Source organism: Dunckerocampus dactyliophorus, chromosome 2, assembly GCF_027744805.1.
Source record: "Dunckerocampus dactyliophorus isolate RoL2022-P2 chromosome 2, RoL_Ddac_1.1, whole genome shotgun sequence".
NCBI lineage: Eukaryota > Metazoa > Chordata > Actinopteri > Syngnathiformes > Syngnathidae > Dunckerocampus > Dunckerocampus dactyliophorus.
In genome coordinates, this window is record NC_072820.1 from 15457447 (window position 1) to 15485208 (window position 27762).

The 27762-nt window shown below is 41.0% G+C and overlaps 1 protein-coding gene and 1 long non-coding RNA gene across 14 annotated transcripts in view; one reads left to right on the forward strand and one right to left on the reverse strand.

Annotated features, from left to right (window-relative positions):
- The window catches only part of clcn2a (chloride channel, voltage-sensitive 2a), a 76711-nt gene that overhangs the window by 43117 nt on the left and 5832 nt on the right, over positions 1–27762 (forward strand). For 5 of the 13 annotated variants that reach the window (XM_054756424.1, XM_054756372.1, XM_054756433.1 and 2 more), the window contains 22 exons: positions 4244–4375; positions 4892–5020; positions 5365–5498; positions 7342–7422; positions 8067–8090; positions 11228–11306; positions 11474–11599; positions 16556–16640; positions 16921–17022; positions 18761–18863; positions 18982–19137; positions 19777–19846; positions 19926–20036; positions 20636–20849; positions 20927–21060; positions 22584–22810; positions 23149–23266; positions 23359–23438; positions 25923–25985; positions 27345–27383; positions 27466–27570; positions 27637–27723. In XM_054756424.1, the coding sequence (XP_054612399.1) occupies positions 4244–4375; positions 4892–5020; positions 5365–5498; positions 7342–7422; positions 8067–8090; positions 11228–11306; positions 11474–11599; positions 16556–16640; positions 16921–17022; positions 18761–18863; positions 18982–19137; positions 19777–19846; positions 19926–20036; positions 20636–20849; positions 20927–21060; positions 22584–22810; positions 23149–23266; positions 23359–23438; positions 25923–25985; positions 27345–27383; positions 27466–27570; positions 27637–27723 (2399 nt within the window). Of the gene's footprint in view, positions 1–4243; positions 4412–4891; positions 5021–5364; positions 5499–7341; positions 7423–8066; positions 8091–11227; positions 11307–11473; positions 11600–16555; positions 16641–16920; positions 17023–18760; positions 18864–18981; positions 19138–19776; positions 19847–19925; positions 20037–20635; positions 20850–20926; positions 21061–22583; positions 22811–23148; positions 23267–23358; positions 23439–25922; positions 25986–27344; positions 27384–27465; positions 27571–27636; positions 27724–27762 lie in introns of those variants that run through there. The other 8 variants (XM_054756409.1, XM_054756400.1, XM_054756416.1 and 5 more) reach the window with 8 other exon arrangements.
- LOC129169795 (uncharacterized) lies at positions 18129–21333 on the reverse strand. Its single transcript, XR_008566474.1, has 3 exons — positions 21216–21333; positions 19760–19858; positions 18129–18222 (listed from the first exon to the last, which is right to left on the reverse strand). It is a non-coding gene; the product is annotated as an uncharacterized LOC129169795 (long non-coding RNA).

The following is a 27762-nucleotide window of genomic DNA, read 5'->3' on the forward strand; positions in this document are numbered from 1 at the left end:
CCAGTGTAGTGTGAAGTAAAAACAAAACCTATCAAAAGGAACTTGTAGTGACTCCACATAGAGATGTTCCATGTTATCCTGCCTGTGTTCACTGAGTGTGTCTGCGCGTTCATTGTGGGCATCCTGCCATGCAGCAGGTGGCCTGACTGCAGGGTAGCGTGCAATGAGTTGTGTCCCACATCCCCTAGGGAGACGAGCTGCATCCCGTTGCGACCTGAATCCCTCTCTGTCACTCTCCTATTCCCCATTCAAGCTTTTTACACCATATATGTATGTCAGCTGATGTCATATGACACGTCAATAAACAAACTAGAATGCCAATAAAGTGCAGACCTCTCCTAGACTTGAGTTTGTCAATGTGTTAGTTAGTGGGCTATTGCCTGGTTATTCCAGAACCATGGACAGTTCGCGACTGAACCGTCAAAGTCCCTATATCAGTGTAACGGATGCCAGCCTGTGAGGCTGTGCAAGTGTACGTTGGTAAAACCTCACTCCCTCTCCCTTGAGAGCTACGCTGAACACATGGTCGACAGTCCGGGCTTTTGGCTGTGTGGTCAGCGCTGTCGCCTCCCATTGCGAAGGTCCTGTGTTTGAGCCCCGGTGCGGGCAGTGCGAAGCAGGGCAGGTTACATCAGTACCTTCATCAGGACACCTCACCAAAATGAATGGATGGGTTCTTTCTTTGTGCCAGTCTGTATTATTTGTGTCCCAAAGAGTGGGTGATTTTCTAGAATTTACTCTTCTCTGCAAAAAGAAAAAGGTCTCTCTGCGATGTATGTTAAAAGTAGGTGGGAAAAGATGCAAATATAAAGTTAACTGGAGAAGATTGAATCAACGTGTATATAAAACACAATACACAACATGTAGTGCCCCTTTGTGCAGAGAATTTACATGGAAAAGTAACTGGAGTTTTTCATTACCCTTAGAATTAGGCAACTGCAAAACAACAAACCGGCGTATGGGCAGTTTTGGAGATTGTGTGGTGAAATCTCTGCAGGTCATTATCATATGTTCTGGAGCTGTCCAAATGATCTCCTCGTACCGGGCAGACTTTGTTTCTGCTATAAGACAAATCATTAGAATCAACATAATTCTGTTTTCGAGGTTATATACGTGGTAAATGTACCAGATGAAGTCAGAAAAAGAAACATTTATTACAGATATTACTGGCGGGTAGTAAGAATTAAGCAACAATTGTCGAAAGGGGAAAAATAATTCAGGATGTATGGAACAAATGACATTTTTGCGAAGATACACTGTAAATAAAGGGAGAAAATACTGGGAAAAGTGGCTATTTTACTAACTTCAAATAATGCTGCTTGTGTTTTGACCTATGACTGATGGATGGAAGCATGAGCATATGCCACGTGTGCTGAAGGGGCTAATGTGGACTCTTAAGACAAAACTCATTCGGAAAACGATCCCACACATTCCAACCCCTGCTCATCACACATTATGTATCCATTGAAACTTGACCTGGGATGCCACACTGTCTGCCTCTATATGTTCTGTATGCTGAATTTCATTTTCAAAGATTTTTTAAAAATGTGTTTATTTATTTTTGTCATTATTATTTTTTATTTATTATTATTTTTTCCCCCCTTTTATTTTTCCTAGTGTGTGTGTGTGTGTGTGTGTGTGTGTGGGCACTGTTGCCCACTGTTTGAAAAGAAAAAAGTCGTTAAAAATAAAAAATGAATGTCATTAAAAAATGTCCATGTAGTTAAAGCGAGCTCTGTTTTCTTGTCCACATTCTCATGCACTCCATTATTAAAATGAAATACAGTCGTCCCTTGTTTATAGCAGTTCATTTGACCCGACCACGATAAATCAGTTTCCGCGATATAGGATTCAGTGTTAATAAATGGAACATTTTTGTGGTTAGAACATAGAACACATAGAGCATAGAGCTTTGTACACCCCAAAGAGAGGACAACCCATACTCAGAAGAACAATGTGGTGTATGCTGTCCAGTGCGGTGAGGAATGCACCAATTTTTACTTTGGGGAAACCAAGCTGACACTGAGCAGGCGCATGGCACATCTAGGGTTGGGCGATTTAATTTTTATATACCGATATACTGGTATAAATTCTTCCAGCGATAAAAAAATGACTTATACCGGTATAAATGATCATTTGAAATGGAAAAACTGAGATTTGATGACGTGCTTTTGCTGTGACAGCATGCCGCGGTGCACTGTACTGACACATTGGCCGCTCATGTCTACCACAGCATGATCGGCTTAATTTAATTATATCGTCATATCGTGATAGATCCCAAAAATATTGACTAAGGTCCATATCAACCCAACTCCGGGCTAACTCTTCAGGTCAAGAATCTGCGGTCTACCTGCACCTCAAAGAGAAAGAGCACTCTTTTGAGAATAAAAATGTACGCATTCTGGACAGAAGAAGGATGGTTTGAAAGAGGGAGTGACAGAAGCCATCTATGTTAAGGTTGAGAAGCCATCTATGAACAGAGGTGGGGGGCCTTTGACACCACCTTTCTCCCACGTACAATACGTTTTTTAACATTATTAGAGCCCTGTATAGGTGAAATAAAACGCCTATAGTCACCTTTACACTCCTATTATTCATTGTTTACATCACATTGAGCTATTCTTATGCTGCAGGGACTCAAGATGGTCGCTAGCTCGCAAGTTAGCGAGCTAACGAGCAATCATGCTAACCAGTTAGCCTCAAATTTATTTCTTCTAAACTTAAGAAGCTAAAAGTTTACCACTTCCACACTCAATGGGAGGATAATCTTTTTCACTTTATCATGTCGGACATGCCCTGGCTGACTTCATGCCGTGTTAAGGTAATGTAATGTAAGGTAATGTCTCAATGTTTTGTGTCATTACTGTCACCTAGTGACCAGAATACTAGATACTGTATCACTTGTATTTCAATATGTTTTGACTAATAATAGACTATAGTTTAACACACTGTCGCGTAACACATAACGCAGACACAATTATTCCTTACCATTGCTTTAGTTCAATATTTCCAACAAATACATTTGAACAAAAATGTTGGTTAATTTTGTGATGTTAATAGATGTGATATGTCATCGTTATTCCAAACATTTCTGTTCTCCCCATGACGACTTAAAGCTGTTTTTTTTTTTCCTAAAATATAGATCTAGCAAATGTGTTAGTAGCACATTAACAGCCTCTCAGGGGACTGACACATCTACGAATGCTCTGGATAGATGAAGTGAATTCCAGGCTTTGGCAGCATCCACAGACAAGAGAGACAAAATTAGTCCAGTGATGCTTCTTTTAGCTGACCTAGCTCTCAGTTATATGGTGTAACATAACGGTCGAGTTATCACTACGACCCAGTGTCGTCATTTTCCAATATTCACCATGTAATCGCCTCTTTTATGGTGTTGCCACTCATTCCCACTGCACTTCTACCTGGTAAATACGCTATTAGAATGCATAGAAATACTGTGTCTATTTCAGTTCTGTATTTTTGGACAAAATAGCTTTACAGCTCCTCTCACAGGCTCGCATGTTGACATCAATATGGGGAGGTCTTTGCACGTTTCATTATTTCACAGACTGGGTTTTACAAAGGCAAACTCCTTTTCATTAACACTGGATGTACAAAGCCTCTATACAAACATCCCACATAATGAGGTTATTTTCTAAATCTCGCCACTGATTACAATTTGGATCTTTTGAGGTGTTTTTTTCTTCTACTTCTTCCTTTCTTCACAAATGATTATTCTCTCCATTCGAATGGAAATGCCACATGGAGAGCAAAATTGGTCCGCGGTTAGAGATAAAAAAAGGACATCATTATATGGATTGTCACTGAGGTGGTATCCTCAAAGGTACTGCTTTTTTTTTTTTTTTTTACCCTTGACACGCTTCCAGCTTGTTGACTGTACGTGTACATTTTGGGTCCTGGAAAATGTACAGGATCTCACAAACGTGAGTACACCCCATACATTTTTATTATAACTTGCCAATACAATTATGGCATTTTCAGTGGCTAGAAACTCTTTACTACTAAACAAGGTGTACACTGACAACTATACAGTAAAGTGTATCCACATTTAATTTGTATAGTATTGTCCCTTGCGAAGATATCATAAAATGGTTGAAGATGCTGTAAGTAAAATGTGCCCAATCTTGCCTCATCATCACATTGCTTCATCATCGGGTCCTTCCAAACATGCTGATTTATTTTCCCATTCTTGTTTTTCTTTCTCCGTGTACCTTCCTTCCAGCGTGTGCATCTCGCTGCCAGAAGTTCCTGATCTCACGAGTGGGTGAGGACTGGATCTTCCTCATCTTGCTGGGGCTGCTCATGGCACTGGTCAGCTGGGTCATGGACTACGCCATAGCCTTCTGCCAAGAAGGTAAGAAGAGAGGCAGAAAGCAGACCGACAACTTGTGTAAGAATACTCATTTAAATACTTGTAAATTGTTATAAAATATTAGCATAACATATTACGTTTCATTGTGTTTTACTATGGAGTTTTCATTATTTTCAGGATTTGTGGCAGGGAGAAATGATGTCTCAGAGTGAATAATATTATACCAAATAAACTTTTCTTGAGCTGTGGAAGAACTTGGGACCCAACCTGTGACAGTAACCTGCATTTGGAATAATTTTGTATTATGTATTACACGAACATGAATAATTGATTAAACTGATTAAAATGAATGAGGAATAATTAAGTAATTTAAGAAGTGGTATGACCATGGGCCATGAATAGAAAGTTGTTTTTTTTAAAGTTAGTTTTCCACACTTCCTGGAACTCTTCTCACATATTCCGCACACAAGTGGTTTCATGGTGATTTTGGGATAAAAATAGTGAATGAAGAGGATGGTGGTTATCAATGACACTGATATGTATATGCCGTATGTGCAGCACAGAAGTGGATGTACGGTGGCCTGGACAGTAACATGTTTCTTCAATACATCGCCTGGGTCACCTACCCTGTGGTTCTCATCACATTCTCTGCAGGATTCACCCAGATACTGGCTCCTCAGGCCGTGGGTAAGACACATACACACACACACATTTAATTCCTAAACACATGTTTGGTATCCCTAATTCACAGTCACTGTTCTGTGTTGGACTAATGTACTTGGTTCTGTAATGCTCCATAAGGCCTCCAAGGACATGGGTTTCTTTCATGGTCATGCCCGCAGGAAAGCCATAAAATATAGCTCTGATGAGATGTGCATACAAAAAACTATATGAATATCAATCAGCCGTCCCACCTCCTTTTTGTTCTTCATTTATTCCTCTCTTCCCCTCGCTCTGAAATTGCTCCCTTTCAAGTCCTCTTTTCCCTGCGCTCCATCATGGCAATGCACCTGGCATCTTCTCATCCTCAGGCTCGGGCATTCCGGAGATGAAGACAATCCTGAGGGGAGTCGTCCTGAAGGAGTATTTGACTTTTAAGACATTTGTGGCCAAGGTCATCGGCCTGACCTGCGCCTTGGGCAGCGGGATGCCTCTGGGGAAGGAGGTAGAGGGAGCTTTTCTTCTTCCATCACAGCCTTTTTCTTTAGTAATGAGTGACAGTTCCTGCCATGATGGAATATGACTTTCTGCTTGCGTCTTCAATGTCACACAGCTAAGAGGACCTACATTCTGGCGATCCAATTGAATATACCATATTGAATATAAGACAACCCTGAATACAGTATAAGATGACCCCTCACAAAAATATTTTTTTGAGACTATCAATGAAATACCAACCGGTAGACTGTAATTTAAATATCATATTTCTGAGCTGCTCGACAGTTGTTTGATGCCTCCACTTCATTGATCATGACCACTTCATTGATCATGGCTCCTCCTCAGGGGGCTGCTGGTGGCTGAGTGGTTTGCATGTTGGCCCCACAGTCAGGTTTGGCAAGACCTTGGGTTTGAATCTCCGCTGGGGCATCTTTGTGTGGAGTTTGCATGTTCTCCGGGTACTCCGGCTTCCTCCCACATTCCAAATTAGGTTAATTGGCAATTTTAAATTGTGAGCATGAATAATTGTTTGTCTATATATGTCCTGCAAATGGCTGGCGACCCCGAAGTCAGCTGGGATAGGCTCTGGGCGAGAGGTGGGATAGGCTGGGATAGGCTCCAGCGTGCCCCCGCGACCCTATTGAGGATAAGCGGTAGGGATGTCCTGATCCACATTTTTTGGTGTCCGATCCGATCCAATTTCTTTATAGTCTTGCCGATTCAATCGTTTTTTTGTTTGTTTAATAATAATAATCGTTTGTTGCAAACATGAATTTGTGGAATTGAATATGGTTATGAAAATGTCTCTTCAAAGTATTAAAAATAATGCAACCAAAGTATTGCTGAATTGACTTTTTTATAACACAGCATGACCAACAATATTGTTTGGCTTTTGTAACAAACCTCTGTGAGTCAGGTCCTTAATCCAATAAAAATCCATCCAATAGAAGATAAAATTGGAAAAAATGGGCGTTCAAAATACTTTTACAGTAGGACTAATCATTTGACATGGTTATAGATCAATTTGTGGTGTGATGTAGAATATATGGCTTTTTATACAAACTCTCTTATGGCCCTATGAAATCAGTTTTATTTTTTTCCCAAATTCCTTTTTTTCCGTTTAAATTTTTTAGAATTCAGTTTTTTACCTTTTCCATTTATTTTACCAGCATAGAGTGTGTGCTATTTGGGTTTGTGAATAAAATGGAAAAATCCTTACATTTATTGATGCAATACATCACTGGCCCATTTTGTCCAGTAATTGAGAAATGGATGTAGCTTAGCTAACTTTTCTAATGGGATGTCAGCCTCAGCACATATTGCTACACAATCTTCAACAGACAATCTTCACAAAGTGGATCGGCAGCCGATCCCGATCCTGAAGATCGGATCGGGACATCCCTAATAAGAAGCATAGAAAATGGATGGATGGATGGATGGACTCCACCTCAGTTGTTTGCTAATAACCTCTGAGACGCTTTTTTTCGATTGGGTCTTTCTGTCACCAATTCACTGGTGTGTGAATGACAGAAAGAAAATCTGAGACATTGTTCGGCGCTACCTGTTACTTTGCATGTACTGTATAAACATCCAGAATATACGTAAAATGACGCATCTTTTTCAGATTTATTTATTTCTTTATTTATTTCTAGGGAAAGGCTACAATCTTATACTCAGGTCCATACAGTTTAACAGTGTTGAGCCAGAGAATATACTCAGAAGCTTGAACAACAACGATATCAGAATCTTAGGTCCTTTCTCGTTCAGGGGTGACCCGGTTTGCTGCAAGATGTTAAACTCTGCTGTTAAAACAAACGTCTGGTCCAACTGTTGTTCGTTCTGCTCCTCAGGGACCTTTCGTCCATGTTGCCAGCCTGTGCGCCGCCCTCCTGAGCAAATTCATGGCAGCACTTTTTGGTGGAATCTATATGGTGAGAATGAATCTATTGTCAATTTAAAGCATTACTTCCATTTTTGGCACACACACACTAAAAATAGCGGGATGTGGGTGTGAATATATTACTACACTTAACAATCATCACGGTTTGGAATCAAACCACATTTCCCAGGGCCAAACTGATAGCCTTATGTTCAGTTTGACGCAGTGTCCTCAGTTTCTCTGGTCTTGAAGCACCTCAAGTGCAAGGCAAAGGCAGGCCTTGATGTTGGCTCTCTGCCACTCAACAGGACACGCTCTCACCTCCACACCTTGGACTTCACACGTTGTGCTTCTTCTCTCCGTCCGCCACCCAAAGTGCCGACATCACCCACGCAATGGAGGAAGACAGACGACGGTGATATGTTGGAGGAGGGAGCGCTGCTTTCAGCTCACTTAAGACTCAATTAGTCCAGGGGTGGACCTTGGCCCCCCCTGTTAAACGTAATCAGTCTGGGAAGATGTTCATTGAGAGCCCGACTGAGACTGTTTGCCGAAGCTCATTTGCTGCTCATTTGAGTTTGTGTGGTGGCGAAAATGAGCTGGACGTTGGCCAGGAAGGAAAAGGTAACTTCTGCACACCTCCACTACTCACACATCTTTCTTGTCTTTTTATCCCCTCCACTGTTACTGCTAAAGGAAGAGCCCTTTGAGGGAAGCAAGGTACGATGTTGCAGATTCCATCAACATTAATAATCCATGCCGTCCATATTCAGGAATGACAGCTGGATGCCTTTCCATTTGTCTGCACTGTGTTTGATTGTGTTCAGTGAGCCACCACAGCCAGTCATCGATCTGTGTTGCCCATCATTCTGTGCAAACATGTCCGTCCATGAGTTCAATATATCTCACTGCTCATCATTCAATGTGAAAGGATACAGCAGCAGCTTTGTGGTGCAGCATTTTGCTTTGCATTTGTGGCAGAAGTGGCTCCGATTCACGACTGCAAGCCGCATAGTATGCATTTGCTTGAATGTCAGGAGTAAACACTCGAGTAAACGCCTCTATTCAATTACTCCCAGAGTCACCAGGTGTGTGGTCTACAATACCACATACCCGCCGGGGTCTCTGAATAGCAATGAGTCAAAAAACATGAATAGCTTTGGTTGTAGGCAACAAAGTATCATGAGTGGTCAGTATCCGGCAGTTTTATCTACCTTTGCATGCGCTTTAAAATGTTGCCACTCAAACTCATGCGTGTTACACATGTCGTATTGTTGTTTACAGTGAACTCATCCTGGGTGAGCAGTTTGCTTCTGACCACTATTACAACACTGATTCTGTTGCTGTTGTTTTGTGCAATACACAGTGCCCACCAGAGGTATTAGAACAGTGATGTCAATTTCTTTATTTTTGCTGTAGACTGAAATCAATTGGGTTCGACACCAAAAGACAAATACAAAACGCGAGAGCAACATTTCAGCTTTTCTTTCCGGGTATTTACATTTGGATCAGATGCACAACGTAGAACACGTGTCATGCACTTGACCTCTTTCCTTGTAAATGGATTTTTTTCTTTCATTTTGACAGAAGAATTTTACTGCGTGCAGTTCTTCTACACTTCTAAACTATAATCTGATCATGCAACAAGACCAAACATTTTTTGTTATCAAAAATAAATACTTGAATATCCGCTTGTCACTTTGACATTTCCACTTCACTTCTCATTTCAAAGTTAATCAATTTGTTAGTAAAAATCTAATATGCACAAACATTGGTCATGGCCAGTACAATCATTTGGAATGTCGTGAAGAAGAAAGAAACCACTGGTGTACTAACAGACATCCAACAGGGTACACCAAGGAAAACATCAGGAGTTGATGACAAAAATCCATCAGTCCTTTAAAACTTTTGTCTCATGATTGTTTAGGCTCATGTCTGTACTTTTTGGAAAATTCCAGCCTGGCCTTCCTATTCTGCTTGCTAAAGAATGGTTTGCATAGTCTGGTGTAGCCATTGTACTTTTGCTCATGAAGTCTTCTATGAACAGTAGATAGTGATACCTTTACTCCTGCCCTCTAGAGGTTGTTGCTGATGTCACTGACAGTTGTTTTAAGGTCTTCCTTTACAGCTCTCACAATGTTTCTGTCATCAACTGCTGATGTTTTCATTGTTCTACCTGTTGGATGTCTGTTACTTAGTGCACCAGTGGTTTATTTCTTCTTCAGGACATTCCAAATGGTTGTACTGGCTATGACCAATGTTTGTGCAACGGTTCTGATAAATTTTCCATCTTCTTTCATATTCACAATTGCTTTTTTTTTTTTTTTACCCATAGACAGCTCTTTGGCTTTCATGCTGTTTTCACCTCTAAATGCAGTCTACACAGGCAAAACCTTTTCTATCCAATCTGAAAATGAGTGTAGATATTAAGTGCTTTATATTAATTTAATTAGTAATGCAATAGGACACACATGGGCAGGAAAACATACCTGCCTGTTACATGTCACCTAAAAAACGTGTGGGTTCTAACAAAAGGTGTTATCTTCTAAGTTGTGCACTGTAAATATGTAGAAATAAAAACTGAAATGTTGCTTTTGGGTCTTCTATTCGTCTTTTGATGTCAAACACAAATGTTTTCAGTTTGCAGCAAAAATAAACTGACCTCACTGTTCCAATATTTCTGAGGGCCACTTCCTTTCCACTTTCTCATGGCAGAGACATTCTCCAAATTACATTCAGTTACAAATCATCAAACAAATTTAAATATTAGTCAGTGACAACACAAGTGAACACAACTTTTAAAACTTTTTATTAAGGGGGAAAAAAAATCCAAACCTACATGGCCCTGTGTGAAAAAATGGCCTGCATGGCTAAATTTCAAGACGAAAACCACTGCTGAACAAAAAGAACATTAAGACTCGTCTCAATTTTGCCAGAAAACATCTTGATGATTGCCAAGACCTTTGGGAAAATACTCTGACTCTGTTTGATGAGACAAAAGTTGAACTTTTTGGAAGGTGTGTGTCCCATTACATCTGGTGTTAAAGTAACACAGCATTTCAGAAAAAGAACATCATACCAACAATAAAATATGGTGGTGGTAGTGTGATGGTCTGGGGCCGTTTTGCTCCTTCAGGACCTGGAAGACTTGCTCTGATAAATGGAACCATGAATTCTTCTGTCTACGAAAAAATCCTGAGAGACCATTTGTTTGTGACCTCAAGCTGAAACCAACTTGGGTTCTGCAGCAGGACAATGATCCAAAACACACCAACAAGTCCACCTCTGAATGGCTGAAGAAAAACAAAATGAAGACTTTGGAGTGGCCTGGTGAAAATCCTGACATGAATCCTATTGAAATGCTGTGGCTTGACCTTAGAAAGGCGGTTTGTGTTCGAAAACCCTCCAATGTGGCTGAATTACAACAATTCTGCAAAGATGAGTGGGCCACGATTCCTCCACACAAAACGCTTGATTGCAGTTGTTGCTGCTAAGGGTGGCCCAACCAGTTATTAGGTTTAGGGGGCAATCACTTTTTCACACAGGTCCATGTAGGTTTAGAATTTTTTTTCTCCCTAAATAAAAAGTTTCATATAAAAACTGCATTTTGTGTTCGGTTGTGTTGTCATTTGTTTGATGATCTGAAACATTTAAGTGACAAACATGCAAAAAAATAAGAACTCGGGAAGGGGACAAACACTTTTTCACACGACTGTATATATTGGGTTTTCAAACAGCCCAATTAACGCCTGCTTCCAATTAACACCACATCCTCTTTTAGGTCAATGTGTTATTCAGTATTCACAGTATGTTTTACGGTTTGTTTTGCGTCTCGATATATTACTGTAATTGGACAGAACGAGTTGAGGAACACCGAAATGCTGTCTGCTGCTTGTGCGGTGGGTGTGGGCTGCTGCTTCGCTGCCCCCATTGGAGGTAAGATGACAGAACTATGACAAAATCATAAAGATCATTACTGGAGGTGATTAGCAAAATCATGATTTTTTAATCATGTAATTAAGGAGACCTTAAAAGACTGGTGGCCCTCTGCAAGGAAGTGTCTTTACATACTCAAGAAGTTTGTGTGTTTGTGTGTGCTAAAGGAGTATTGTTCAGCATTGAGGTCACGTCCACCTTTTTTGCCGTGAGGAACTACTGGAGGGGCTTCTTCGCTGCTACCTTCAGTGCCTTCATCTTCAGAGTGTTGGCGGTATGGAACCAGGAAGAAGGTATATCACGACTCCATTTTTTTTTTACCTTTGGGTAATGTTTGAAACATTACATCTGGGGTGTCCAGACCTTTTTCACTGAGGCCCGCGTCACATAAAAAATTGAAGAATGCGGGGGGGCACGATGATATTCTTCACCTCTTGTTTATTACAACAACCAAAGATAATACTGTACTGTAATAACGTAGGTCAAGTTATATTACATATATTTTTAAAAAAAACAGCCTACATCTCAGGTTGGAGATGAAACTTTCCTTGCTTCCAGGCATGCTAATAAGCCAAACAACTTGTCTGTTGTTGTTGTGGGTTGTTTATTTTGGATTAAAGTGGATTTTGGATTAAATTTAAGAAGGAACTATCCGGAACCTTCCAGAACATTGTGCTATCCCTGCCCAACTCAAGGCTTGCATCAATGAGTGTTTTGTAGTGGGTTTTTTTAATTGATATTTTGCTATTCTTTGCTATTTTTTGTTGTAAACATTATTTATACACTTAAATTTTCAGTTTATTTTGAGCTGTTAATACATATAAATATATATACAGTCGTCCCTCACTACATCGCGGTTCAAACATTGCTCCCCTCAGTCTATCGTAGTTTTTCACAAATGAATTAATAAATTATTGTTGTTTTGTGGTTGACTATGGACTATTATTAGTCAAAATATATTGAAAGACAAGCTATATGTAGTATTGTGGTGTCAGTAATTTTACATTGATGAGACATGACTATTAGATTAGATTAGATTCACACCGCATTAATGGGGTTCCGAATGTAAAAATTCAATCCCACTTTTTTAGCTATATATTTTGAATATTTAACTCACTTTTGTCACATAACTAATTTTCTAAATGTTAACAATACATCTTAAATGTAAATATTTAACCTAAATAGAATTGGTTAAAATAAATCTTAAATATAAATGTTATATATAAATGCGAAATTTAGATGTTACATCAAAATCTTACATTTTGAAATTAAAACTTTCACACGTATGCAAATGTCCCACACCTCTCAGCGTGCACAAACACGCCCACATCTCTGTGTGCCCTGAATGCGGCGGTGAGGTGAAGTGTGCGCCCGGGAAGGACCTAAACATGGCCGGTTCTCTCCAAGCAGGAGCGATTGAACGGGTGGTTATGGCAGGCGTGCGTGCTGCACTCCAAGGAGCGCTTCTGTCAATGTTTCTGTTCAACTGGCTTCCAATCCAATCCACTTTATTTATATAGCACTGTATAAACACTGTTTCCGAAGTGCTGCACAGACTAGTAAAACCATAAATAATAAGTAAAAGTACAAATTACTATAGTCAAAACTAAAAGATCAAATAAAAACAAAGACACTTAGAACAGTAAAATATTTGAAATAAAAACAATAAAAGCACTGGCTTTTCTGGCACTGATGGAATTTGAGTCCCTCCCAGCGTGAAGCGGAACTGGTCAGTCACTTTTCCTTTCCTCAAGACTAAGGACCTGGACTTTGTAGGCTTAAAACTCATTCTTGCCCATGTAATGAGTCGCTCAAGATCTTGGAGGAGCCACCTTCACCCGGGTACTGATGTTGAGAATACAGGCAAATCATCCATAAATGCTCTAATTGGGGGTTGCTGGGTTCCAGATCTGGACAAGGGACCTCTGCACTCAACTTCCGCCGACTTCACGAGGATATTCCTAGCCAATGCAAACAGGGACACAGATATTGTACATCCGGTGATGAAGCCCTTCTCTAGATGATGCCACTCCGATGTTGAGGTCCTGGAGGACAACCTTAGACTAAAGTTGTTATAAGAGTCAAGGATGAGCTCTTGTATCTTCTCTGGGACATGGTACATGTTCATTGCCAGCTCCACCAGCTTATGTGGATGTGGTATGGATCCATAAGCATTGGCAAGGTCGAGCCACAGGATAGCCAAGTTCCGCTTACTGTCCCATGCCTCACGGATCAGTTGAGTCACCACTCCTGTGTGCTCAATGGGACGCCCGGGACTCCTCCCTTTTGCACCGAGGTGTCAATGTAAGTGTTCTTCAGGAGAAATCCCATCAGACAATTGGCAACGATCTTGAAGAAGGTCATACACTCAACACTAAGGAGAGAGATTGTCCTCAACAGCTCGATTCTGCTAGCATTCTCCTCCTTGGGAAATCCACACAACCTCTGTGTATTTCCAATGCTGAGGTACCTTCCCTTTCCTCCAGATGATTCTGTAGATCTTCCTAAGGCGTTCCAGAAGCCTTGGGAAGTTCTTGAAGACCTTATATGGTACTCCACTGGGGCCCTTTTGTTCTGGCAGATTTGCTGACCTCTTTGACTTTCTTAAGGGTGGGTTTATTGATGTTAAACATGATGCTGGGTTCAGGTGGCCATATGAGAGCAGCACAGTACCCAAGATCTTGCTCTCTCAAGCCGTCACTATAGGCGTTACTGAGGTAGTGATTGATGTGCTCCTCTGTGGACATGTGAGTTGACCACTGCATTTCTCTCTCAGCAATTTTTTAGTGAACCCAAATGGATCGGCAATGAAGGCACCGCGTTTGTGGGCCCTCTTCTTTCCTCTCATTCTGTGCCACTCAGCTTTGAGAAGAGTAGCTGGCCTGTTCGGCACCACACCTCTAAGCTCTGCAAGGGCCGCCTTGTCTTGCTCACCTGCTTTCTTATACACTAATTCCCTTACTAACGAACATCCGACATGCGAACATTCGGAGATACGAACGAATATTTTTTCATGTGTTTTGCCTGATAAGTCCATATTTATACTGCTACATGCTTGACCGGCAAACCCATATTTATACTGGTACATGCTTGACCAGCAGAGGGCACCGTGACACTGCTAATGGGACCAACAGATACAGGAAGACGAGGAAGAGGAGAGAGGAAGGCTAAGAGTTTTATGATACAACCCGGACAGAGCGTGTGATTAAAGTTTATGAAGAGTTAATAGGCCTGCTTAATTCTACACCACCAACAGAACACTACCTCTTTTAGAAGAGTCTAACGACCACCATTTGTCCTTTTTTTTCAATTACTCCTCCTCCTCCACCACAACAACGTATGCTAAACCACTCCTCTTCAAAGGTAAATAACATTTATCATTACGTATTATTATATCATTTTTATTATTGTTTTTTTCATTCATTATCCTCGTTTAATATTACTACTGCATCCAAACTCATATTTACATACATACACATATACTGTATATGTATACACGTACATGTAGTACCTATATCATTGGTAATATTAACTTTTCCCCTACTTAAGAACAATTCGACTTAAGAACGGTCGTCTGGAACCAATTGTGTTCGTTAGTTGGGGACTTAGTGTAATGGTTCCTAAGTGTTCTTAGTTCTTGTCTGAGTTGGGTGATTTTTGCTTTGCATTGCTTTGGAATCTGTACTGCAGTAGTCGTCTTGGTGACACGCTGTTCCTTGTTCCTTCCACACTTTTCTGAGGCGATGTCCATTATGAAGCTCATTGTCCTCAGCCTCTGGTCCACATTTCCCTTGGCTGTACAATATACAAAGGTAGAAAGATGCACAAACTGCAACAGTACCTGCAGAAGAACCAGCGGCTCTCCACCTCTATCCCCATCACTGCCTCCACCTCTGTCACCACCACCACTTCTGCTGAGCATCTGGGTGATGTGTTTTTAAAGTTGTGCTGCATACAAAGTATAGAGTATATAATATATTTACTAATGTATATATTTGTTCCTTTTATTAATGTTGAATAGCTATAGTAGCTAAATAATTTTATTTATCATTTCTTTATAATTTTCTTTATAGCTAAGGAGGAAGATGAAGAGCTGGAGAAAGCCAAGACCCTCTGCATGAACACAATCTTGCAAGTGTCCGTCATCATTTAGCTACGCTGATATTTGTGGGGAGTCATGGATGAATATTAATTTGCGTGATATACAACACGATTGACATGGCATGATTGATATCACTGGCGATGGTGTAATTTCAAAACTTTGCAGTTCAACCATTAGATGAAGCTCAATGAGGAAATGACCAAACTGCCACAGCTGGACTTGGGAGCCAATTAACACGGAAGACAGTTGAACACACACGCACGCACACCTGCTATGACCACGCGTTCAATCTCTCCTGCTTGAGAACTGGCCATGTTCAGGTCCTTCCCAGACGCACACGTCCCCTCCGCATTCAGAGCACACAGATGTGGGTGTGTCTGTGTGTGCTGAGAGGCGTGGTTCATTTGCATATGTGTGAAAGATTTAATTTTAATATTTAAGATTTAGATTTCACATTTAATTTTAGCATTTATACATATTTACATTTAAGATGTATTTAACCATTTACAGCATATTTAGATTTAATATTTATATTTAGGATTTATTTTTACCATTTATATTTAAATTTAATATTTGTATTTAGATTTAAGATTTATTTTAACATTTGTGTTTAGATTTAATATTTAGATGTCAGATTTAAATTTAGATGTAGCATGTAGTTTTAGATTTATCACTTATTTTAATTTAGAATTTTAAAAAATACATAAAAACATTTAATTTGTACCTCAAATGTGAAGAAAATTAGGTAAATAAGTGAGATAAAAGCAAGCTAAATATTCAGACTATACAGCTAAAAAAAAAAAAGTGGGATTGAATTTTTTCATTCAGCATTCCAAATTGCATGGAGTCAGTGATGGCATGTCCAACATGTTAAATATTCAGTTTATTAAAATTGAAACTTACTTCGCGGAAATTCATTTGTCCTGGTCGGGTCTGGACCCAATTAAAAGCGATAAAGGGACGACTGTAATCCTGTCCTGCCATGGGAAGATTTCAGACAAAGTTGCAAATGGTGATTAATCATGATTAATTCATTTGAAAACTAATTTGATTACAATTTTTAATCATTTTAATCCAACTTGTTTTTGATTTTGTGAATAATGACATGACTGGCGAGTGTTTAAATGTAAGTTTTTGTCCCCCCCAGAGACCATCACTGCTCTCTTTAAGACCCGCTTCCGTCTGGATTTCCCCTTCGACCTTCAGGAGCTGCCGGCGTTCGCCATCCTTGGGTGAGTGCGTGTCTTTGGAGTGATGCCAGCTTAAACTTGATCCCCCAAGCAGTTCCTAAGGACGCCTCAGCCTTTTCAGCCTCCTCATTCACATTCCTGCCGAGTGCGTGGCTTGATTTGTGTTTGATGATCAAGGCATGAAATTAACTTTTTACCCTGCTGATTTACACAATTTTAGAAACCAAGACTTTATAATAGAGAAAGTCAGTCAATGGACACAAACAGAGGTCCAAAAAAAAGTCTCCGGAGTCTCTTGTGTCATTGCTACTGCTTTTTGCAGGATTGCCTGCGGTTTCGGCGGCGCCCTCTTTGTGTACCTGAACCGGCACATTGTGGAGTGCATGAGGAAGCAGAAGACCATTAACAAGCTCTTACTGCGGAAGTAAGTATCTCATCCTTTATACACAATTGGCAGTCAACCTGCTGTTCGCTTGTACACACTATATAGTGTAGCCCAGGGATCACAGCAAGAACCCAACTGATTTTAAAAGATGTCTAACGTTAACACTTTGATAGGGATAAAGATGCAAGGTCACATGGCTACAATCATCACCAATCTCTTTCAGTGCTGCTAACTTTACAGTCGTCCCTCGCTACTTCGAGGTTCAGTCATCACGTCCACATTTTATCGCGGTTTTTAAAAAAATAATTACTTAATAAATGATTGCTGTTTTGTGGTTGACTTCTGGGCTGTTATTATGTAGTACTCTGGTCACTAGGTGTAAGTAATATTACGTAAATGAGACATGACATTACATTACATTACCTTCACACTGCATGGAGTCAGCCATGGCATTTACGACATGACATACAGAAAAAAAGTTCTCCAATGGTTTTTGGCTTCTTACTTTGTCCTTCTTAGGCTAAACAAATTGGAGGCTAACTAGTTAGTTTGGTAGCATGCTATGTTTAGAGCGGCGGCCATATCTTGTGGCCCTGCATTGATCCCGTAGGCTGTTTATTAATGTTGGGCAATGTGTTGTTAGCAAAGAATAATAAGAACGTAAAAGTGACTATAGGGGTGTTATTTCATGTCTATAGGGCTCCAATAATGGTATTTACAAACTACGAAACTAACTTTGGAAGAGCTACAGAGTCTAACGACAAAAATATTCAATTAACATTGAATCCTACTTGGAGGAAATTCACTTACCGCGATCAGGGTCTGGAACCAATTAACCACGATAAACAAGGGACGACTGTATATGGACAAAATTTTTCTGATTAAATTAATTTAATCAGTCTATCAATCACAAGTTCCCCCTGAATCTTAATTTTTAATCTCTCCAATATATTTTGGACAATGCAAGGCTTTTATAAGTATGTTTGAATGGATTTGGTGTGGAAGAACCCTATCAAACATGTTCGGGATAAACAATCAGTGATCTCTGAACCAAATTCTACAATTGCCACAAGTCTTAATACCGCACTGATCCAAATTTAAGACCCTATAAAAAAGTCTAAAAAAGAAAGTGTAGTCTTATATTCGGGGTACAGAGATTTATACATGCAAACCATCAGGTGGTGCCGAATGACTTCTCCTCAAGCAAGTCAGAGCTTTTCTTCCCATCACTCCAGTGACCTGGAGAGAAGAAAATGTCTGAGGTTGAGCAGGTTAGCAAACAACAGAGGCGGAGCTTTAAGATAATGAAGCAGAGACATTAAATAATCGTAAAGCAGCTAAGATTGCAATCTACCAGTTTTTATTTCACTCACATTGAAAACATGTTTTTTATTTTGTCTTATTTATATATACTTTTTTTCCAAAAACAGATCTTGAAAAAAAGGGGTTGTCTTACATTCTAGGTCGTCTTATATTCAAATCAATACAGTCCTTTTGTCTATAAAGTGTAGCTTTGTGCAGACTATATATGACTCGTCTTTAATATTTTGCTCAAGTTCAAAGTCAAAATTTCAGTTAAGTCTGCAAAATTGAAATTGTTTCTTTGGTGCCCCCAAACTTGTGCTTAAAATCGGCCCGGTGTCTTCTGTTGCCATGTTAATTGGGTCAGTTCCACACATCACAGGAGCTATTTATGGCAGCGACTCCCTCACCACCTGGACTTCAAAGTAAATCTACCCTATCTTTGTGACAAGCACACCCATTAATGACCCCACAGTCCCTCTCTTCCTGTCAGGCGCCTGGTGTACCCAGCGCTCGTCACCCTGCTGGTCTCCACCCTCACGTTCCCGCCGGGCTTTGGGCAGTTTATGGCGGGACAGGTGAGGACAAAAGACGACTACTCTTGCTGAATGATTAGCGACTGTTTCAAAGGAAGAAACATCATTTCAGAACAAACCACTAAACTTTGGTGATGCTTCGTCTTTTTTGCGACCTCAGTTGACGCAGCATGAGTCTCTGGTGGCACTCTTTGACAATCGCACATGGTGCCGTCAGGGTGTGGCGGAGGAGTTCGACTATATCAGCCACCATCACGGTTGGAAGCACCCCCAGGTTAACGTCTTCATCACGCTCGTACTGTTTATCATCATGAAGGTGCGTCCCCCCACACACACACACACACACACACACACACACACACACACACGTGATGATTGAATGCACTTACAGCCGGGGTGTCCAACCTTTTTTCACTGAGGGCCGCATACTGCAAAATCACAAGATGCAGGGGCCACTTTTACATTTCTCAAACCAAGCCATGTAGATATGCTGAGATATTTTTTTTTAATATAAAATGCATCTCAGCTTTGTGTTATCAGTGACAAAGTGTACTATTAGTATAAACCCTTTCACTTTTTTGCTTGTTTTCAAAAAAATTTTTTGCTAATATCTTCTCGTACCTTTTTCTTGTAATGTCTTACCCTCATAATATTTTGACCATATTCTCATAATATTATAACTTTTGCTCAAGCTGAAATTGCAAGTTTATTCTTTGCTTTGTTTGTTCCTCATTATATTGTTTCTCATAATATTACAACTCTTTTATCTTAATATTATGACGTTATTCTACTAATACTTTGTCTTTACTCTTGTAAAATTGCTGCTTTTTTTTGTGGTTTTTGTTTAACTGTATTTTAAGAATGTGCCGAGGGCCAATAAAAAAACAGTCGCGGGCCGTAATGGCCCCCGGGCCGCACTTTGGACACCCCTGACTTACAGTCTCCTCCTCCTCAGTTCTGGATGTCCGCCGTGGCCACCACCATGCCCGTTCCATGCGGGGCCTTCATGCCAGTTTTCCTCATTGGTGAGTAACACCCTGCATGAAACAACAAGTTCTTCCTATGATAAGAGAATAAAAAGCATAATTTATTGACTGTGGCCAGGTGCTGCATTTGGCAGGCTGGTTGGAGAGGTCATGGCCGCCATGTTTCCTGACGGTATACATGCTGACGGCAGTGTGTATCCCATCGTCCCCGGCGGTTATGCAGTAGTCGGTGAGTCATCCTCTTGTCTCCATATGCATTATAATTATTTGATTCACAGTGTCTTTATATTTTATCAATTTGGGCTTCATAACCAATTTTCAGGGCATGTGCGCTTCTTTCAGGCTGCCGCTTTGACATTTTTATTACCTCGTAGCAGTTTATGGGATGTGACTGATTAAAATTGATCCCACTTAGGTCCAACATCACATTTCTGGCACACCTGTAATAGAAAATCACTTTCAGATAAAATTGCAGCAGTCTGTCTAACAAAATGGAACAACATGCTGCGGCGTACCCTTCCGCTAATATTGTTTTTGTTTAACGTTGCTCACTGAAATGTTGATTTCATCTTGAAAAAATATTTGTACTGAAAAAGGCTCATCTTATGTTCACGTCGCTACGTTTTTTAGCTGAAAACAAAAAATCAGTCTGTAAAGTTGTATGAGTAAAGTGTCACTGTAACCGTAAAGTTGCACTGTTAGGTAGAGGTGACATAAATTGGTTAAATAAAAAAATTAAATCTATGCCCATCATAATTCCACAATGATAAATAATATATTCCTGTATTGAGGGCAGAAAAAAAACGTTTTTCCCCCCTCTTTCCTCAGGCGCTGCGGCGCTGTCCGGGGCCGTCACCCACACCGTGTCCACAGCGGTCATTGTCTTTGAGCTGACCGGTCAGATCTCGCACATCCTGCCTGTGATGATTGCGGTGATCCTGGCCAACGCCGTGGCCCAGGCGCTCCAGCCGTCGCTGTACGACTCCATCATCCGCATCAAGAAGCTGCCCTATCTTCCAGAGCTAGGCATGGGGCATCACGAGTGAGTCTCGGCCTTTTGTCCGACGACCTTCTCATTCACGTAACCTCTCTACCTCTCGCCTCTTTGCGCATTTGCAGGAAGTATAATATCCGTGTGGAGGACATCATGGTGCGGGATGTGCGCTACATAACTCTAACCTCGTCCTATCGGGAGCTGCAGGAGATGCTGCTGACTGGTCAGCTTAAGACGCTCGCACTGGTTGAATCCATAGGTAAGTTCTATGAAACTTATGTAAAGAAATGGTGGGGCACTAATCTCTTAGGTCTACTGCATACCAAGAAATGCGGTCACTTGTTGCTAAGAAGAATTTGTGCTCCCCAAAAAAGGTCATGTCAGTCACACTCATAATGCTGTTTGCTTGCTAACCTGGTTAAGAGAGTTTTGCTGCCCCACACAGCAGACAAAGGACAGGGAAGGTCGGCCGGCAGGAACGCTGTAAGACAAATGCTGACATAGACTGGAATTACAAAAATTATTAATTTAGGACAAAGTGTGTGAACAGTGTTTTATTGTTTTGCTATGGTTGAGCAAACTGGAAATCTTTGCATCAACTTAATTTCTAACCATTAGGGCTGTCAGTCGATTAAAATATTTAATTGGAATAATCACATTTTGTCCATAGTTAACTCATAATTAATGCAGATGAAAAAAAAAGTTTTTATCTATAATAAGTAGGAATTTAAATCTCTTTGTGGTTAATTTGATACGCAACTACAATGATAACTACATCAAATGTTACATAAAGGGATATCAATTTTGAAATATGGGCTATTATTTTATTCAAAATAATATACAGTTAGAAATCCCCCAGTTTTTCAATGCTTAATGCGAGCGGCGATTTGTCCCACTTTGACTGTCCTTGAACACACCTTCTCCCGTTCTCACACGCTGCACAGATAGATAGATACTTTATTCATCTCCAAGCAAAATTCATACAGATGGACTACTATACTGTATTTTTACCCTTTTCCACCTCATATTTGGTCCCAAATGCTCATACTATGTGGGAATGCATACAGGATTTAAGATTTGATCATCTTATTGAGTGCTAATGTGCATATTTGTGGTACACAACTTCTCTGAAAAACAAGTCCAGGCTCGTACTGGTGGATGGTGGGTCTGTATTCATTTCATGCTTTTAATTTGATGATGTTACTGTCATAGTTTTTCATATTACATAATGAATAAGATAAATTAGATCGCTATAATGTACGTATGTTTTACTAACGTGTTGCTGACTAGCTAGTGCTACCACTGCTAATGCTGCTGGCTCTGAATTGACAGAACCCCATATATAGCTGTCCTTGGCTATGCCTGTCGGTAAGTAGCAGCTTGTATCCAAAAATTCGCTTCCAAAAAAAAAACACTTGTTAGTTGGGACTCTCGTATGCCAAGCTACCACTGTATAAATGGCAAAAAAATACCGGCTTCAGTACCTTCCCGCTTCTCACTGGCAAGACATAGTTTGTGACAATTCAATCACAGCGACAGTAGAACTTTGGTCTTTGAAGTTAAATTTACCAAAATAAATAGCTTTTTCTTTCTCCATTTCTGCTCAATATTTGCTCCCGCTTGTAGTTGCAAGGTGACCGATGCTTCCTCAAACTACGGCGTCGGCCAAGGGTCAAACAGGACGTTCGTTCGTTAATCGCTCGTCAAAGAAATATATATTTTTGGAGTTTTTTTTTTTTTTTAAATGTAATGTTAATGCCACGTGTTTTCTTCACGCTCCAGACTCGATGATCCTCCTAGGCTCCATTGAGAAGCTGCAGCTCCAGTCTCTGCTCTCGCTCCAGCTGGGTCGCCAGCGCCGCCTGGCCTACCTGCGCCAGCTGGCCCTGGACAGCGACACCAACGACCACCTGCCCAGCCTGACCAGCGACAGCACACCAAGTTCACCCTGCAGCCACGCCGCCATCAATGCTCATCAAGGGGTCCGCTTCCTGGTGAGCACCCAACAGGTGTGAGGCGTCCCGGAGGGCTGGGCCGGGGGAGGAGCCTGGCTTGGGGTGGGATGGTAGTACTAGAATGAGACACAGCATGTACGAAGCATGTAGCAGTAGGTAAGGGCACAGATGGAGTTTATGGAACACAGTGGTGGTAAGTGCTTTGATTGATAAAATGTCCTTTCAGTTGACATTAACACGCTTGTCTTGTGTGTCTCTCTGTGCACTTACCCATGCTGTCTCTTTGGTTCCTGTGCACGTGCTCCTTCATTTCATTTTTGGTTTGTTTTTTTATATATGCATGTGCATGCTTATGTCTGTGGCTCTCTTGTGTTAATGTGTTTTCCATCCAGATCTCCACAGAGGAGTCTTCCTCCTTCAGCCCAGCAGTGGTTTCCAACATTCAGCAGCTCCCTCTCAAATCGGCTTTAAAAACTGTGTCTGCAATCAGCAACACTGACACGCCGAACAGTACGTCATCGCTGCGAACGCAGGAACAATGATTCATTAAAGAGCGTTAGATGATTAAAGTCTATTTTTAATGTGTTTTTTCCCTCTCCTAGGCTCTCAGACGCTCTCCTGCGCTGACCAAAACAAGGAGCTGCTGGAGGTGAGAGCAAGCACGACAGAGATCAAGGGTCAAGTGAGTGTTGACACAATGTTGCTGTCACCTAATGTAGTCAAGCCATTTTTGGCTTGCCCAATGTAATAAATGTCATATATCACATACAACAACGTAGCATTAAGAAGTGGGACAGGAGGACAGAAACATTAGCAACACTAGCATAGCTATGTGTGCTGCAGTCCTAACATTACACTCACATTTTAACAGCAACTTTATGCTAGGTTTGCCCATTTGCTTAAGAAAAATAGAAGATCGAATTTACAGCTCCCACAAATAGTGTAAATCAGTGGTGCTCACACTTTTTCAGCCTGCGGGTTGCTTTTAAAATGACCAAGTCCCAAAGATCTACCTCCTACTATAAATATAGAAAATACGTATATATTTGCTGTTCTGATAAATATGAGTATTTATGTACATTGTACATGTATATCGGGGTGCACGCAGTTTTCCAGCATCCAAGTTTAACAGATTAACAGTTTCAAGGTAATCAAAGTAGCTGATATCATTCACAAATAATTCACAGTTCAATTCAATATGGCAATGAACATAATTACACGTAATTCCTCAATAGTTGTGTCCATAACCCGAGTACCCAGAATATGTCATTCAAAATAGCTACCTAGCGTTCATTAGACACACAGTTCATGTATTGCGTCCAGTTAGCATTTACTATCAAACATTAGCGACACACAAGAAATTAAAATGACTATGCAAAAGACAATGTAGCCGAAGTCAAGGCAAGATATTAAAAAAGCTTCAGCAACGGGCACATTTTCCAATTCATCATGAAATAATAGTTCAAGAAAGGGAAAAGTACAAAAACACGCATTTCTATAGTGGAGTTCATGACGCGAAGCAAAGCCCTCAAACAATTCACTTTTTTTTTTTTGCATAACTAGCCGATACAAGTGAACGGATAACTTTTGTTATAGATTTACACATCTTACCGCTGAGTTAGTTTATCTGTAATCGTAATAATAAAGATGAAAGTTGCATCTCTGTGTGTTGTTTGAGACGTCTATTCAACATTGTCACAGGGGAGCAAGAGCGAATCAGGAGGGGAGCTTAATGTCAGCTGACTGATGTCATATGACATCTACAAAGTGACGTTTATGCGATCGACCCAAACTACCGGTAGACCGCGATCGACGTAATGGGCACCCCTGCCTTAAATTCTCTAATTATAGCCTACCAAAACTACCTAATTGGAAGCAGACAATAATTGGAGAGAAGCTGTTGAAAACTCATTATCGAGATATAACAAGTTCATTTTTGAACTTGAATAATAATGTGGAGAGCATGAGAAAGTGGAAAGTGGAAAGGAAAAACACAGCTCTTTGACATCAGGGTCATTAATTAACATGCACAACCAATGCACAACACAGCAGCAGTAGAACCAATGTTGCGATAGCAGTAGGGCTCGAATTGCTGAGTCAGCATCAATACTGCTGATGAGTTTATTGTAAACAACAGTGTGGCAAGTATAACGCGCATGAATTCCAAACTAACAGCTGCGTATAAACGCAAGAATAGCTCGATTTCTTTTCCTTTTGACTGTTTACAAAGCTGTCATCCGTGAAGTGGTGGGCGTACACACGGGGCAGGATAGCTAGAGGTGGCGATATCAGAGGCGATATCACATCTACGTCCATGAGAAAGGAGTTTTGTTTTTTTTTTTAATTCAAAATTTTTGCCTCTTCTCTCAAAAGTGAGGGAGATGATAGATTTATCTCACGTTTGGTGCTCCTGAACAGGCTCTAGGGAACATTTTACTGTCAGACCACCATTAAAAAGTATTTTTTGCATAATCTGGCACTTTTAATATGCTTATTTTAGACTGTGGGAGGCGCGGGGACAAAGAACGCACAAACACTACACATAGGTCAGATTCAAACCAAGGACCACCCGGCTGTGAGGCAGAGGTGCTACCAAAATTGGTCCTTTCCAGTTAACTGAAATATAAAGCAGTATTTTTTTCCCCACACAAAAATGTAAAAAAGACATGTCGTCTTATATTTGAGGTGGAGCGATTTAGAGCAGACCAATAGGTGAGATGCATTGTGCTTGTCTACAACCATTTATTTCATTTTTTCCAGAAGGGAACTGTCAAACTGTCAGAGGTGGACATGAGGCGCATGAATGTTTGAAATATACTTTTTGACAAAGTTATATCTTCTTTGCAAAAGTCGTATTTGGGCACTATTTTTGTCCTTTTTGTCGTCACACACTGTCAGGCAGAGTGCTTTAAGAGACCTGTAAGCTACTTAGAAGTGTTTTGGATTTAACAAATGCAAAATATACTTCTCCATAAGCCCCCCTTGTGGCGTCGCATGTGTCATCCAGTGTTGCATTAGCATCGCCTTCCATTGATCCTTGAGCCTCATTAATACAACCTGTCAGCAGCACTCTGCTCACCTGAGGGGAACTTTCTCCAAGCCTGGAACTGTCCGCTGTCACTAACGTTGTCTTGATGTCTGCCCCCTTGTCACTCGTGGCGGGTAGAGCACAGCTGGGCCGGCCTCCTCTGCAAGCAGGAAGCCCAAACGTGTGAGGATCTCCATGGCGGTAAGATTGCCTGTCTGCCGCCTAGAGACAGTTGCCTGGTAACTGTTGCCTTGCGACACACGTAGAGAGAGCAAAATATCTGTGTGTCAAATGCATGCGCTCAACCTTTTAAAACTTTTTTGTTTCATCAAGCGTCAAGATCTTTAGTTTTATTTCAAGGTGGCTGCTCATTAAAAGGCGTTAGACATGTTGTCTGCGGCAGGCCCCGTAAAAGCCAAATGTTTCTCTCAAATGAAGCTGAAACTCTCAAGGAGACTTGGAGGGTCATGGTGGCTGATTTATACTGGCTTGCATTTGCATATTACACCCAGGCCAGAAATGACATCACGCAGCCTCTGTAAAGTGCATCCCATGGTGTGACTGTGAAGGATGACAACGTGTGAGTCAATGCAGAGAGACACATCTTCACACTCCCTTGTCACAGCATCCCCGCAAATGGCTTTTTCAAAATGGGTATTTATACCTACGCCAAGTGCGAGGTGAGAGGTATTTTGATCACGATTTGGTTCGTTAGCAGGATTGCACAAAAATGTCTTGAAGTTTTATGAGGATACAGATGTTAATATTTCACTAACATTATGGCTTCACGTTTTTCATAAACAGTTAGATTCTGTTATTATTCATTATTTTCCCATTAACATTTTTTTAAACACATAACAAAATGTAACAGGGGCCACACGGTGGATGAGTGGTAAGCATGCAGGCGACACCGTCAGGAGATCGGGAAAACAAGGGTTCCAATCTCCGCTTGGGTATTTCTGTGTGGAGTTTGCATGTTCTCCCCGTGCGTGTGTGGGTTTTCTCCGGGTACTCCGGTTTCCTCCCACATTCCCAAAAACATGCATGTTAGGTTAATTGGAGACTCTAAATTGTCCATAGGTATGAATGTGAGTGTGAATGGTTGTTTGTCTATATGTGCCCTGCGATTGGCTGGCGACCAGTCCAGGGTGTACCCCACCTCTCGCCTGAAGGCAGCTGGGATAGGCTTCAGCATACCCCAGCGACCATATTGAGGATAAGCGGCATAGAAGATGGATGAATGGACAAAATATGACCATTTTTACTGTTAATCGCTAACAAAATCAACAGCGAGATCCTGAGCAGAAAAGCAAAGATTTAGCAAGGATGCACACTGATGTCCTCACAGTCCCCATGAGGCATACCTGCATGGTATTTGGAGATTGCTATGATATGCTGTCATGTATTAACTAGCATTTATGCTCCTCATTGTTTTCCTGTTTTGGCATTTTAGTCCAAGTATCACCGTGAGGTGTATTTAAATCTATTTAAATCTAGCACATTAATTGTAGAATGCTTTTAGTGACTCATTTTGTACATAAATGGATGTTGTCTCTTCAGGACTCGACTGAAGTAGAAGACGGGATGACGCCAACCGAGGTGAGACCTGCTCTTGAGGATTAAAACCAGACCCGGAAGAAGACAGGTCGTGCACTGTGACTCATGTCTTCTGTCGTCTCAGATTGCCGAGTGGGAGGAGCAGCAACTGGACGAGCCGGTGGATTTTAAGAACTGCAAGATTGACCCGGCGCCCTTCCAGCTGGTGGAGCAAACGTCCCTGCATAAGGTGCAAATCAGTCAAGGTGAAACCAGACAGTTGGTACCCAGCTCATTATGCTGTTATCCTTTGCAGACTCACACTATCTTCTCCCTGTTGGGCCTAGATCACGCCTATGTGACCAGCATGGGCCGCCTGGTGGGCGTCGTCTCCCTTAAAGAGGTCAGTGCTCGTCTTGGCATTGTTGTCTGTGTCATATGA